We start from the raw sequence: 14,823 nt of genomic DNA, 5'->3' as shown, positions 1-14,823 counted from the left end.
AGCGGATAGATTGAATCAACATACACTCTATGAAAGTAAGTACGTACGTAGGAGAGAGAGAATCCGAAGCCAAGCGTACGAGAAGAGAGCGGAACCGGAGCGGGCACACACACCTCCATTGGCTGTGCCTGGGGCGATGGTGTGTTGGAGGTACACACCTCCATTGCTTCGCTCACAGAGAGAGAGAGAGAGAGAAGCGCTCGAGTGTGGTATGCACTCGAAAGCACAAATCTTTAGAACCCGGGCTTAGCCTCAGCAGATCGTAGCAACGAGGCTACTCTACTGCTTACAGCACCCAGTTCCCATTCAAGTCGTCTGCAAAGGATTTTCCCCCGCGCATGTTTCACATTGTAATGTACAGGGGACACAGCACCCTTTCCGGAACTGTGCCCTACCTGTCGTATGGTGTACGAGCAAAAGCTCTATTCCAACACAAGGCATGTGCGGGACCAATGTTATCGCTTCTAGCACGGATTCTGGCTTAGAGGCGTTCAGCCGTTCTCTATTCATGCAATGGATAGTCTCATCGAAAATTTGGTACAATTATTATTATCGATAGGGTTTTTGAATCAGTGGAGGTTTCGACAAATCTTCATGTTCGATTAAGGTGAGATCATGTAGCCGAAAGAGCTGTAGTGGACCACTAACGAATAGATTTCGGTGGTGTGGAGACGTGTGGAGGGACTAGTGGAGTTGGAATGAAAGGTGTGCTGCATTTAGCCCAAGAACTTATGTGTAGTGTTTTCCTGGATGGTGAGGGTACGGAAACAAGCAAGGCAGGGCGGCAAAATTTTCAAAGCATAGAGAGCACCCGATGGCTCGAACAAACACGACACAATTAGTGGACACACAGTGGTATTAACCGCGAGGACGATATCGTGTACTTAAAGTATGGATTATTTACGACATGGGTATCACGTGGCTATTTCGACTGTCAAACGATTACGAGATGACAATGAGGACACTCATTATCACAGAGCGCTTCGACCGCCGCCAGTTAAGATCAATTTAGGCTTACGTTTCGTTCGCTGCTTTGATTTGTCATGGGACTGAGAGGGTACATCGATACTTGAACGAGCCTCGAGGGCATTCCATGCATCATCCATATGGCGAGTTTCCGGTGTTGCATCCGTGTGGATGCTTGTAGCAGCCGGTGTTCCCCATACTGTTTTGGGCTGATGCCCGGATCGGGTCTGAGTTGATGACTGAGAAGGCATGCTTGGAAAAAGAGCAGCCGGGTCTTCCTTGGCGCCAGGGTGAATCGGAAAGTACATCTCAGCGCCGACCATAGCTGAATCACGGAAAGAAAGCTCGCTCGTCTCCGCGGAATAAACTAACGGTGCCTCACGTTCGCAGTGCTCAGCAGCTGACCGAGAGCGAGCATCTTTCGAGTCTTTCTCAGCACGCTGACGTGCTCGTTCTTCTTTCGACGCCTTTTCAAGTCGTCGCTGCTTGCGTTGCGACAGAGTAGAGCTCCACGACTTCCACGGAATTTCACCTTGAATTGGGCCCAACAGGGCAGACGTCCGCGCCCAGTCAATCTCAACGAAAGATATGTCAGTGGACATCGGCAGATGCGCTAAATACTTGCACTTCTTCCTAAGAGTTTCGTCCACTGTTCCTTCTTCCACATGCTGAACAGCCAGCATGAGGGTATCTGGAAAGGCGGCATATGTGCCAAAGTGTGATAAAAGAACCTTAATGTCAATCGGATGCATAAAAACATGCTGACCAGATGCAGCCTGATAGTAAAAGTATGAAAGAGCCGAGGGTTGTTTTTCTTGTATACATCGTGCTACATCTGGTAGCGACTTTGCTTGCTCCCATTGTGACTTTAAATTCGTATGCGCCACACGAAGAAAGTCGAGACTGAGCTCATCTTGATGGATTGCATGCTCAGGTTTCATTTCAAGCTCGACGTTTTCCATATCCACCTCGAGTGATGAAGCCAGCAGGTCAGAGGATGCCAAAACGCAATGCGCATATGTGAGTGCATCTGGATGATCGCAAGATAAACCCATACTGGCATCTACAGGCCAAGTTGAGGATCGAGGCAGGGCTAGTGACGAGTCTCGAGGCCGTTCCATTAGGCGCATTGTCAAAAGCCCGAATGTTTCGTTATGCTGAAGCTTCGGCGCACCACGGGCTTCTAGTTCCCTCAAATAGGTAGCCGTATGTACGTCGGCGAGATTTTGTGAATCGATCCACTTGACAGCTTTGAGATCACGCATGTTAACATCGTCCCAGCACACCGGGCATCGTTTTATATACCGAAGCACTCCACGATCTCCCTTCCCATTTTCTGCCACAGTCAAGTAATGTAATATGCATGCATAGCAGTATACATGTCCGCACTGCGTAATACGCGGTGCTATCGGTGGCGACAAACATATGGGACAGGTTGTTGCCTGCATCGCCTCAAACGAACCATGGGCCCGGGCGCATGAATCACTCGTAGAAGGAACAAGTACCTGTACGATATCATGCCATGGGAGAGGCAAGTCAGGATTGATCAGATGGTGTCGACTGTCGAATGACGGCTTCAGAACAAATCTGAACTGTGCATTCACGTAGCCTTATATTTAAGTCAGCATACTAGACCACTGAGCTGCCTCAAATTTTATGTCAAACACTTACGCTCACGATTAAATGGCCTGTGCGACTCGTTCCGGCGGAAACGGCGGGGAGGCGCAGGAGGCGCACGAGGAGGCAATGTGAAAGCCAAAAGCTGAAGATATTAGCGCATCGATGCGTACATGATTCAAACTCTGTGCGCGCTTTTTGTCTCCCTGTTTCGATCTTGACGACAGTGAGTTGCTCATCTCAGTGGACATCGATGTGGCACGAGGCGCGCGCGCCTTTTCGCGTACTCAAGTAGCTATCGTGCCTGCCGTGGTCCAAGCGGTCGATCGGACTTAGCGGTCACAAGGCTTGAGCAGTGACAATGAAGTCATGGAGAAAATTGAAATATGTTATACGTCATGCTGACACATCCACTGCGCGTGAAAGACCTATCAACTATCAGTCCTGTCATGCCCATGCCATCAAAGCAGGCCTTGGCGCCTGAGCAAATCGTATGTTTTTCGGGTATATGCCTGGCGTGAGCTGTCTGTATATAACTTACATTGCCCTGGTCATCCTCAACCTCGACCGTGTCGTCTTCTTCAACGTTCTGTAACCGTTTCTGTCGCCGTAGTTTATCAGCTAGAGCGTACGCATCCTGGATTCTTGTCACGTCACGGAATTGAGGCGTGTTTGGTAGACCTAATGCACGCATACCAAATGCATGGCGTGATTCTTGGAAATGCTTCTCAAACACCTTTCGTCCTTTGTAAACAAAATCTGAACATATTTCGCATTTGTACTCGACACGAAGACCATGCAGCTTGTACATCCAAAACGGAATGGGTTTTCCATCCCACCCAACGGGGAGTTTTAGCGGGTTATACATCTTCTCTCCTGGAGCGCCGCCCTCACCATCTTCTGGAACATCTTCGTATCCCAAACCCCCAGTCTCGACTGCCTCATCCATTTCAGCATCCAGCGCCTCGGCTTCCTCCTCTCGCTCGCGTTCTGTTAGAGATGCTTTCCGTTCCACATTAGAGCGCGTTTCATCCCGCACAGAAGAAAGCTCTTTCGCAAGTGCTTGAATGAGCACTTCATCGCGTGCAATGAGTTTTGCGCGGAGCGAGCGTTTCTTCTGCCCCAATTCAGCAGCATTTTTTTCTCTCGTTTGCTGAGATTGCAGTGTTGGCTCACCTTTCTCTATGCGATGCATTGCTTTCATATGTCTTGCTGAAGTGAGGTGCGCATCATATACCGTCTGCTTTGCGTAGCTTCTCTGACATGCGTCACACCATATTCCTTCGCCCTGCTCGGTCTTGGTAGTATGGGGGCCATAAAGCGTGGTTTCTTTGGATTCCCAGCCGATGACACTGCCACTTTCCCAATCGGAGTCAAATTTAGCCAAACATGCTTCTTCAATAGCATCCACATCCTCGAGTGGCCGAGTCTTGTGCAAGAAGGATGACAGGTATTGGCTCAAATTCGTGAGGTATGTCCTGTAAGCTTCACTGCGCTTGGTTGCGACCGGTACAGTCGAAGAATCACCCACCATACAATCAAGGCGAGTGATATATTCGAGATAGCTCATAGGAGATACATCTTTTAGATTAAGATACATTTCATACTGAACATACAAGTCGAGGAAACGGCCACCCATCTCCTCACCACTAAAATCACGCTCCATCAAAGAAAAGTCAAATAAGGATGTATCATGTGTCCCAAGAATTGAGGGCGTGGCACTTGTTTCTAGAGCAATGGCGCGTTCAGGGTATTTTCGGTAGTAGTCTTGGAGATTTCCGAGGCGCTTGTAAAATTCCGACATGGCACCATTCTCATCGTCCGAACCCATTTGACTCGCTAGATTTTCCCATTCATTGGATCTTTCTTCATTCGCGTCATTGTACAATTCACTTAATGTTTGGTACCTGTTCACGATTTCATCCAAAAGCTGCGAGGCAGCAAGTTGCCATTGCATTTGGAGCCGATGCGATGACGCTTTTGGCGGATTATTCAAAGTATCAACCAAAGCATTTTCGTATTGTTCAATTTCTTCATGAGTCATACGTGTACTCTCGTACACCGAAGTATCTGCCATAATGAACAGCGCCTGCCCGCAGGTCAATCCCTGATCAAGGAAAAGTCGGCAGTGGGTGGGATCAGCTATCGAAAAGAGCCACGTGTGAAGCATTTAAAATTTTTTTTAAAATCGCGTCGCTCATCCTAGATTTTTGTGCTCAACTCAGTTGGCTTGTGTGTCTCGAGCGTGCGGGATTTACGATGGCGGTATGTTTTTCCTACAAGGTTCTGTTCTAATTCCAGGGAATTCACACCGCAAGTTCCAATATTGCCTTTGAAAGCAGCGAAGAAATTACTGTGGCGCCAACCTTTGTGCGTAGATTTTCGTGCGCTAACGATGCTAGGACTCTTTGGGGTTGAAGGACGATTTGCTCCGCGGTATTTATGCGTATAGTAAGTACGATCAATGGCTTACATGCGAAAGATTTTGAAAAACCATCAGCGATCCAGCAGCGTGCCATTCTTCCCATCTTACGTGGACGTGACGTCATTGCTCAAGCCCAATCTGGCACTGGTAAAACGGCCACATTCTCTATTGCCATGTTGCAGACCATCGACATTTCGCTTCGAGAAACACAAGCGCTTGTATTGAGTCCTACGCGCGAGCTTGCAACTCAAATTCAGAGTGTGGTGCTGGCACTGGGTGACTACATGAATGTGCAATGTCACGCCTGTATTGGGGGTACATCTGTGGGCGAAGATATCCGGAAGTTGGAGTATGGCCAGCATATTGTTTCGGGCACTCCTGGCCGTGTATTTGATATGATTCGTCGACGCCACCTACGCACGAAGAACATCAAGATGCTCATTATGGACGAAAGCGATGAGCTTCTGAACATGGGATTCAAAGACCAAATCTATGACATTTACCGGTATTTGCCCCCAGCGACCCAGGTCGTTCTCGTTTCTGCCACACTACCCCATGATGTACTAGAGATGACGTCCAAGTTCATGACAGATCCTGTGCGCATCCTTGTCAAGCGAGACGAGCTGACACTGGAGGGAATCAAGCAGTTCTTCGTGGCAGTGGAGAAAGAGGACTGGAAATTCGATACTCTATGCGATTTGTACGACACTCTCACTATCACTCAAGCGGTGATTTTCTGCAACACGAGGCGAAAGGTCGACTGGCTGACGGACCGCATGCGCGAAAACAACTTTCAGGTCAGCAGCATGCACGGCGAGATGCAGCAAAAAGAGCGTGATGCAATTATGGGCGAGTTTCGCCAGGGGGGTAGTCGTGTTTTAATCACCACTGATGTATGGGCGCGAGGCATTGACGTTCAAAACGTTTCTCTAGTCATAAACTACGACTTGCCAACCAACCGTGAAAACTATATCCACCGCATTGGTCGTTCAGGCCGATTCGGCCGCAAAGGTGTGGCGATTAACTTTGTTACTACGGAAGACGTCAAAATTCTCCGAGACATCGAGCAATATTACAGGTGCGTCCCATTTGACGGATACACATTCTTGCATATGTTTATGCTAACACGCTCCACACAGCACGCAAATTGACGAAATGCCAATGAAAATTGACGATCTTATGTGATGCTTCGATTTGCCGCTTGTACCTGGAGTCGTTGAATGCATGCAGTTAGTCTTCGCACGCATATTTCATTACATGTAATTGATTAGTTAAAGAAAAACATGCGTTAGAAAAGAATTAACGAGCCTGCTTCAGGGCGCATGTAAGTTTAACCTATAAACACACGGACATGCATACTAGCGAATCGGAGTTCCGTCGGTCCTTAGTTTACTGAATGCGCATGCTTGGCGAGATCGGTCGGCCTCATATAGGCGCGCCACTAAGAATCCCAATACGTTCCCCTCTAGCCTAGACAGCTCAAAATAATAGCTAAATGATTTATCACCTAGTCCCTTGGGTGTTGGCTGCGGTGGCCGTGGCTGTGACTATCGTCGATGCTGAGCAAATACGCAAGCCCGCTTCGGGCATGAAGACGCTTAGGCGCAAGGATGGCTTGCCGAGATGGGACTGGACGTCGTCCGACAAGAAGGCTTACGGTACCAACTTGGGTGGACTGTTCCTTCTTGAGCGCTGGATGTACGAGGACTGGATGGTGCAACAGGGTGGTGATGATGCCTGGGACGAATACACCATGTCCAAGAACCTCGGTGGTAAGATGAAGCCGATTTTGAACGACCACTTTGAAAGCTGGTTCACGGAGGACCACATGAACCAGCTTCAAGGTGCCGGTATCAACATGCTCCGTATCCCTATCGGCTACTGGCCATTCCTCTCGACCGAGGAGACTGGTGAGCCATACCAGAACGCATCGCACCTCGAGAAGTTGTCGCAGATCATGAACTGGTCGCAGGACCGTGGCATGTATGTGTTGTTGGACATTCATGGTCTCCCAGGAAGCCAGAACAACGACCAATCGAGTGGACGCAACTATACGTCTAACAATGACCAACAGATCGTCGACTGGTACTCGGATGAAAACCAGAAGCACTCTAGGAAGATGGTTCACAATATACTCAACTGGCTCGACGCCCAGCCGTCCAAGTCGGTCGTTGCTGGTATTACCACTGTGAACGAGCCGAAGGTGTTCGACAATGGTGACTATCACAACAAGTTGCGCGAATTTTACGACTTTAGTTTGAAGGCTCTCAAGCCACATGGCATTGCACTTGTGGCCCACCATGCCTTTGTGGCAGACCCTTACGACTACTGGCACGACTACGCCGACCGTCAGGAGCGTGGCACGTTCGTCTTCGATGACCATCCATACCCTGCGTGGTTCCAAAACCCTGAGCCAACGAACCGCAAGGACCTTATCCAGAACATTTGCAACTTCCGCGACCAGATGAGTGGATTCCCTGCACCTGTGTTGTACGGTGAATTCTCTGGTATCACCGCCGTTGATGACAATGATTGGGTCGGCCATTATGTCAAGACACAGCTTAAGGTGTACGGTTGGTCCGCGGGTTCTACCTTCCTCAACTTCCGCATGAACTTTGCTTCCAATCCTGTGCTTTCTCTGCCTGACCACCTGCAGTGGAAGTACTCGATGTTGAATCTTTTGGACGGTTTGATTCCTTCGCGTGACCAGTCGAAGTCTGTGGTTGACTGGACTGACAGTTTGTCCTCGAGGTGTGGCGGCAACCCTCATTTGAGCTGGTAATGATTTCGCATTTTTAATGCCACGAACTTGCTTCGTACATTGTTAGTTGTGCACATCTAACGTGCATCTTTGTTTCTGTTTGACTAGATGTTGCTACCACTAATCTTGCGTTAGTTGAATGAGAGGTAGTCATGCTGTTGTTTACGAAATACTATGTTCTTTGTTAGCAAGCTGCAAAGCCCCTGATAAAATGCCGGGGTATGAGGGTGACTGCGGTCTCACGGAAGAGGATGCTTGGCGGCGGATGGATGCGTCCTCTCGCCGGCAGCAAAGATCGGTTGAAAAATCATCACGTGTGTCTTCATGTCGGATAGTGCAGACAGACTCCCTCATAGTCTCGACGATATCTTGTGATCCGCAGTTCCCAGCCCTTTGCGTAACGGCGTATGAATAACACTACTTCCAGTCTGCGGAGTTCCTGTTCATGCTGCGCGATTGGAGCGTCACTCCATGTTTTGTGTGGGAATGTATCGTGTCATGCCGCTGTTCGGAATGTCGACCCTGTCCGTTCTGTCATCTCAGCTGGTTTGTCACACGCAAATATTACTTCCTATGCAAGTCTGCAGAATAAATACTCTAAAACTGCATGTGTTGGACAAGTGTTATTTTCCCATCGACATGCGGTTGTGGAATTGCGACACTCGCAGGTCGCCGCAGGCTGTGAACAACATGATTTTTTCAGGTACGCAACCAATAGAGCGTGTTACGAAAGATCGTGCGCCAATGAAAGTAAACGTCCTCGCGCTAACCCGAATGACCCGTCGACATAGAGTTTTACTTCATTTTATTATGCGGTCAGACTACTTCACGTGCCCAACTTGGTCTTTGCGCACTCTCTAGCGAAGCTAAGCTGACCACAAGTGAATTGATTCGGACACTTTCGAAAGAGTTGCCTGAGGTTCTTGACTGTCCTGCGTGAATTCATTCAGGATCAGACTTCGAAACAAACTCCTTCTCTAGATACTCAACTTATACCCGCGATGCCTGGCATACCAACGTCTTCGGGTACGAGGGAGACACAGTCTAGAAACCCCTTTTTGACGACGCTGCCGCGAGGAAATGAAGGAGACATGCGCTCCGCTGGTCGTACAGGCGAGTCGAGCTCGCGGATCACCTCTTCAGGTGGTTCGCCAGGCACCACCGCTCAGTCGGAATTCCATCCAGCTGCTATGGAAAGCCAGTCAACGTTTCATGATGCGAATGAGTTGGATACGTTGAGTGCATCCCATGGCTCGAACCGACCAAGCACTGATAATTCCGATTTTGGCGATGCTTCGAGCTTTATCTCCATCCCCATATATGACACTCCTCTTGACTTTGATTTTATCCATGAGTCTATGCCTCCTGTGAGCACATCAGGCGGAGCGCCTTTACCTCTTCACCGCGAGGTGTCCGGCCTGTATCCTCATCGGAACGGTGTCAACACTCCTACAGCGCATCTCGCGTCTTCTTCGAGTCAGCGGACCGTCAAACAGAGTACGATTCGCGACTCCAAGCCGTCTGATGCGGCTCTGCTAACTGATGCACTTGCAAACAATGACGTTGGTCAGCCCGCTCCTGCTCGTCGCACGACGGTCGGCGACGCACGTGCATCTAGGCCCATCGCAACAGATCCATACAAGCAACCGCAGTTCAAGAGAGATACTGCCTTCTCATCTATGGACAGTGCTCGGCCATCTTCTCGACCTCAAACGCCCGGCTCTGCGTCTCGACCCGCCTCTGGCATGGGTGCATCGCGCTCGTCTGCGACGCTCCTCAGTAACCGGTCATCCTATCGGAATGGTCAGAATGTGTCTGCGTTGCGTGCGGATGGGTTCAGATCGCCTACTCGTGCCGAAATGTCTGAGCAAACCAGAGCAGCAAGTGCGACGCCTGGAACTCCCGCCCCAGCCATGGCAACCTCAGAGTCAGACATGTTGGACGCACCTACGACATCTACGATCAAGCCCATCAAGCGTTCGAAGCAGAAAAAATCAGCGGCAACAGGGGTAGCGGCAGGGGCAGCGGCGACAGCAGGAGCCGGAGCAGGAGCTGCGGGTCTCTCATCGGTCAACAAGCCAGATGCTCCCACAGCTGGAGCTCAGGCATCACAATTGGCATCGGATCCTCCCAAGAGTATTAAGCCAGCCAAGCAAGCGCCTCAACATGCGAATGCTGTGCCGTTCGGCGAGAAGCCTGTAAAGCATGTAAACCCATTGTATGTGGACATCGCTACGAATCCAAAGAAGCCATGGTACAAGCGATTCCCCTGGCTTCCCTGGCTCCTTGGTGCATTAGCGTTGGCGGTTATTCTCGGAGTTGCTCTTGGTGTGGGTCTGGGTGTGGGACTGAGTAACAACGATGACAATAAGAACCTGAGTCAAAAGCCCAATTCGAAGGATGATGGTCAGAGTTCGGACTCCTCCGGACATGGTGGTAAGCCTGCCTCTGTGCCGAAGGATCTCAAGCCATTACCGAAATGGAACTGGACGTCTACCACAAATAAAGTATTTGGTACTAACCTCGGCGGACTGTTTCTCTTGGAACGCTGGATGTTTGAAGACTGGATGGTCGAGGTGGGGGGTCTTGATGCGTGGGACGAATATTCTCTGTCTGAAAAGCTTGGTGACAAGCTCCAAGAGCCATTGCGGCAACACATAGACTCTTGGTTTACCGAAGATGACATGAATACCCTACAGGATGCCGGTGTCAATATGATCCGCATCCCCCTGGGATACTGGCCGTTTCTCTCGACGAAACTCACCAATGAGCCATACCAGAATGCCTCACATCTTGAAAAGCTCTCCGACATTATGTATTGGTCGTGGAACCGCAGTATGTATGTCCTGATCGACATGCATGGCTTGCCCGGCAGCCAGAACAACGACCAATCGAGTGGGCACAACTATACATCCAATGACAACCAGCAAATATCTGAATGGTATTCGGATGCGAATCAGAATTACTCGCGACAGATGGTCGACAACATGCTCGGCTGGCTTGACGCACACCCAGCCAAGTCGGTGGTTGCAGGCATAACTACGGTCAATGAACCTAAGGTATATTCAAAGCGAAGCTACGAGTCAGCGCTGCGTGACTTTTACGACTTCAGTATCGAGAGGCTCAAACCGCATGGCATTCCACTTGTGGCACACCATGCTTTTGTTGATTCTCCTTACCAGCACTGGAAGTCATACGCGTCCAACAAGAGTCCCGACACATTCATCTTCGATGACCATCCATATCCTGCGTGGTTCCAGACACCCGAGCCTTCAGACAAGGACAAGATGATCAGCAGCATTTGCCAGTACAAGGAAGACATGATCGATTTCCCTGTGCCCGTACTGTACGGCGAGTTCTCAGCCATTAATATCCTCAACGACACCCAATGGACTACGGACTACCTGAAGACGCAGCTCAAGGTATTTGGCTGGTCAGCTGGATCGACTTTCTTCAACTTCCGTGTCAACAAAAGCGAGAATCCTGTGTTGGCCTCGCCTTATGCCATCGGCGGCAAGTACTCCATGTTGGAAATGCTTCAGGCCGACAGTGAGATCGGTCACTTTCCACCCCGCAACACAACTATGCCTGTCATCGAGTTCACCAACCAACTATCGAATAGCTGCGGAGACGACCCACAAATTACGTGGTAATAGACGATGGCGGCATAGCGGAGGACCTCTTTGCTTGTTTGATTTCTTCTCAACTTTGATCCACGTTGTTCCCCTTGATCCTTCCTCCACCAGAACTTTCTAATAGTCACTCGTTTTCTTCTGCGTCATTGCTTTCGTCGATGCTTGAGTGATGGATGAGTTTTTACTTGTTTTTATTTTTTTTACATAGATCTTGGATTGTATTTATCGAACAACTACTATGACCTGCGTGTTGCAAATGTTCCACTCTTGTTGCCATGTCGCACATTACTTTTTTGCCTTGCTCCTTTTGGCTCAGCCACCTTTCGAGCCCCGCTGGTTGATGTAGGCAAGAGCGACGCCTGCGCATGTGGTCTCGGTGCTTCTAGCATCGATGACGCCGATCCATAGTCAAACGCGACTGGTATTCCGCTGTTGGGTGTTGATTTTGCGCGCTGTCGCTTTCGAGTTGGGCCACTATGCTTCCTAACTTGAACGACAGGATCTGTTCCAACGTCATGTTCCTCAGTTTGTCTAGCTGCTTCTTCTGCAGCGCGAGCCTCTTTATCAGAGTCCTGGCGGTCTTGTGAAAATGCTCGCTTCACTGCCGTCGTCGCAACCTTTGAAGCTCGTTCTTCCTCGGGATTATCTATTATAGGATGCGTGTCCTCTTTCGGCTGATCATGGTTGTCCTCTGGTTGCAGTTCCGCTGCCGGTCTTCCCCACGCTGCTCCGACAAGCGTGCCTAGTCGCTGAACCAAGTCTGTCCGAATATTTTGCAATGTTCGGCTCACCTGCGCTGGCGCTCGTGCCGATGGCATTTCGAAGAGTGACTTACTTTTCTTCGGCTTCTCTGGCTCGTCCAGAACCTTGACGCCACGGAATAATTGTGCATCTGGACTGCTTTTGCCTTGTGGCTGCCTAGCCCACACGTCCGGATGCATTGGCACCTCTTGGGCAACGGCCATCGATGATGCTTCTTGCGGTATCGTAGAAGTAGGCATCCACTTTTCACCCAGATCTTCTTCCGCCTCTGTCTTGGACGATGACAGCGGTTCGCCCAACTTGTCTACTGTGCTCTCATCACCGAGCGACTCCGGTCGCACATCCGACAGGTATGCGTGCCATTCATCCTTCACAGTCTTGACAAGTTCGTCCAGACGACTTCGTACAAACTTGAGCGACGGCGGCGTCCGTGCTTTGGCTTCCGACAGATTCAGCGGCGGCCGTAAAGCCAACTGTATCAGAACACGAGGCGGCATGACGAACGCCGGACTCTCATCTTCTTTCCGTGCCACCTGGTCACGCCAGTGATGTAAGCGCCGCACGATTCGCTCCTCACGTCCAAGCGGTGCATCAGGTGGCGCATCTTGTGACGCCCGCGCCAGATCACCACCCATTCGTATCCACAGTGATTTCCACCCTCCGCGAGAATTGCCCCTTTCATCCCATGGCTCTTTTGCATACACTTTGGAGGCTGTAGGCTTACTTCGATCAAACACCTCCTTTACAGCTAGCGGCCCACCACGCTGAAGCAGCTCGTTGCGCAGGCAGTCGTAAACATAGAGAAGCGCATGCGTGTCGGAGCGAGCATAAAATAGCATCTCTCGCGGCAGTGGTCGAATACGCCAATCAGCCGTTTGAAAGCGTTTATCAGCTTCAAAATTCGTGTAGCGCAGCAGGAGGAATGCCAGGCTGAGTGCACCGAATTGCAGAGCGCGCGCCGCTTGAAATGTGTCGAAGAGATTCGTTACATACAATCCCAGGTCGCGCTGGAGCCACAAAATATCGTGGTCAGCTCCATGAAGCACAAGCACCTTATCGGGATGCGTGAATGCTGTGTTGAGTAGCTCAGCACTTTCTCGCACCTCGTCAACCAAGGTGTCCACGATCCAGTCGCCCCACCGTGTACTGATTTGCATCAAGCAAACAATGCCCTGGTATGATCGTTGATTATGATGCTCCAGATCTACCGCGATTTCCGTGACGCGCTCCTCTTCAAGGTGTTTTTGCAATTGCCGCACCTTTTCCGCCGAGTCAACCCACACAAAGTCACAAGGCTGTGATGAGCCCGGATTCTCAATCCGCAATGGTACTGGCGCTTCTGCATTGCCAACATGAAAAGCAGACTCTGGGACTGGTGTCTGTTGAATTTCCACATAGTATGGACCGAGGCGTGGATCGCCTTCCGTCCCATACTGCCCTTCGATGATCGCATCCGAAGATACATTCCACGACGGGTCTCTCCAACCGATCGGAACTCGCGCATTTGGCTTACCAAATTGAAAGGTTCGCTCCCACGGCGTATTTGCACGGTTGTCTGGCTGCCTGCTAAACTTGTCTTGAGGTTTTGGGATGTCGGCGCGCTGCAAATGAGGCGGCAGCTTGCCTGTGGAAGGTATCATCATATCACTCTCATCTGCTCCTGTCGAACTTGTTTCCTGGCTGCTCTTCTTCTCTCGACTGGGTGAAATTTTCCGTACTCCAGTGTACTCATCCAAGTAGATGTCTGCGCGTTCTAACAAGCGATCCACGGTATCACCCACGCTTCCGGCAAACGATGTGGGTGCCGACAAATGATCCAACGTTCTGTTCCCTGCTTCTTCACCCATCCAGGTGGTCATAAAATTCACCACATCCTGCAAGTCCGTGCTGATGCGTTCCAGCGCACGTTTGACGTCTGGGTCTATCGAGCAATAAAAGTCCAGATCCGTCGACGAAGGCAACAAGCTCGCCGTGCGCGTAGCTGGAACAAGCGCCTCACTTACTTTACTTAAGCGCTCTTCCATCAACTACTATACAGTGGGAGAAAAATCTCACCAAAATTGTCGGTATGATGACTGCAACGCTGAAGAGGCACTGAACCTAAGACACACAACCACACGCTAGCTGATGAAACGATGTCGTTTTCTATTTTGATTTTTTTTGGGACCGCACTGGTGTCTTTGCTGTTTTGTCAGCAATATCTATTCCTTTGGTTACTTTTTTGGATATGCGAGGCGCGTCCTACCCTCAAAGTTGCACTGCATCGTCATGTTGGTTTCAGACGCGGTGCCGTCTGTGCAAGCAACTGCGATGACCCAATCTTATACTTGGAGATCAGGTATCCCAGATGCATGTGTAAGCGGGACCGGCAAACATCGCGTCGAGTGCGCTTTGGGTGTGGATGAGGCAGGCCGTGGGCCCGTGCTTGGTCCTCTTGTGTATGGCATTGCATATTGCCCTATGGATATGCAGGAACATCTTCGAAGTATGGGGTTTGCAGGTACGTATCTTGAATGTAAACGAAGAAACGAATCTAGATTCGAAAACACTCACGCCCGAAAGGCGTGATCAACTACTTAAGGCTCTTTTAAATGAGAATCGGATGGGTACGTGTCGTGAGTCCAGGGATAGCCGTTGGTGTGTAATGGAGGAGGTGC

At 50.1% G+C, this 14,823-nt stretch overlaps 7 protein-coding genes across 7 annotated transcripts; 4 read left to right on the top strand and 3 right to left on the bottom strand.

Moving 5' to 3' along the window:
* Window positions 1-971: 971 nt before the first annotated feature.
* On the bottom strand, window positions 972-2,231 carry MGL_3948 (uncharacterized protein; the record flags this gene model as incomplete). The annotated part of the gene is made up of 1 exon (XM_001728902.1): window positions 972-2,231. The coding sequence occupies one exon, from the start codon at window positions 2,229-2,231 to the stop codon at window positions 972-974; it is 1,260 nt and encodes a 419-aa protein (XP_001728954.1).
* Window positions 2,232-2,950: 719 nt separating this feature from the next.
* Window positions 2,951-4,660, bottom strand: MGL_3947 (uncharacterized protein; the record flags this gene model as incomplete). The annotated part of the gene is made up of 1 exon (XM_001728901.1): window positions 2,951-4,660. The coding sequence occupies one exon, from the start codon at window positions 4,658-4,660 to the stop codon at window positions 2,951-2,953; it is 1,710 nt and encodes a 569-aa protein (XP_001728953.1).
* Window positions 4,661-4,842: 182 nt separating this feature from the next.
* Window positions 4,843-6,193, top strand: MGL_3946 (uncharacterized protein; the record flags this gene model as incomplete). The annotated part of the gene is made up of 5 exons (XM_001728900.1): window positions 4,843-4,848; window positions 4,885-4,953; window positions 4,986-5,034; window positions 5,066-6,086; window positions 6,148-6,193. The coding sequence occupies 5 exons, from the start codon at window positions 4,843-4,845 to the stop codon at window positions 6,191-6,193; spliced, it is 1,191 nt and encodes a 396-aa protein (XP_001728952.1).
* Window positions 6,194-6,503: 310 nt separating this feature from the next.
* MGL_3945 (uncharacterized protein) lies at window positions 6,504-7,790 on the top strand (the record flags this gene model as incomplete). Its single annotated transcript, XM_001728899.1, has 1 exon — window positions 6,504-7,790. One exon carries the CDS (start codon window positions 6,504-6,506, stop codon window positions 7,788-7,790), a length of 1,287 nt encoding a protein of 428 aa, XP_001728951.1.
* Window positions 7,791-8,770: 980 nt separating this feature from the next.
* On the top strand, window positions 8,771-11,422 carry MGL_3944 (uncharacterized protein; the record flags this gene model as incomplete). The annotated part of the gene is made up of 1 exon (XM_001728898.1): window positions 8,771-11,422. The coding sequence occupies one exon, from the start codon at window positions 8,771-8,773 to the stop codon at window positions 11,420-11,422; it is 2,652 nt and encodes an 883-aa protein (XP_001728950.1).
* A 218-nt stretch (window positions 11,423-11,640) lies between these two features.
* Window positions 11,641-14,190, bottom strand: MGL_3943 (uncharacterized protein; the record flags this gene model as incomplete). Its single annotated transcript, XM_001728897.1, has 1 exon — window positions 11,641-14,190. One exon carries the CDS (start codon window positions 14,188-14,190, stop codon window positions 11,641-11,643), a length of 2,550 nt encoding a protein of 849 aa, XP_001728949.1.
* Window positions 14,191-14,434: 244 nt separating this feature from the next.
* MGL_3942 (uncharacterized protein) lies at window positions 14,435-14,757 on the top strand (the record flags this gene model as incomplete). The annotated part of the gene is made up of 2 exons (XM_001728896.1): window positions 14,435-14,666; window positions 14,729-14,757. The coding sequence occupies 2 exons, from the start codon at window positions 14,435-14,437 to the stop codon at window positions 14,755-14,757; spliced, it is 261 nt and encodes an 86-aa protein (XP_001728948.1).
* Between the last annotated feature and the right edge of the window lie 66 nt (window positions 14,758-14,823).

This window comes from Malassezia globosa (assembly GCF_000181695.2).
Source record: "Malassezia globosa CBS 7966 chromosome Unknown mgl_sf_11.1, whole genome shotgun sequence".
In the NCBI taxonomy this organism is placed as follows: Eukaryota; Fungi; Basidiomycota; class Malasseziomycetes; order Malasseziales; family Malasseziaceae; genus Malassezia; species Malassezia globosa.
Note: the sequence above shows the minus strand (reverse complement) of the source record. Positions and strands in the feature narration are given on the sequence as shown.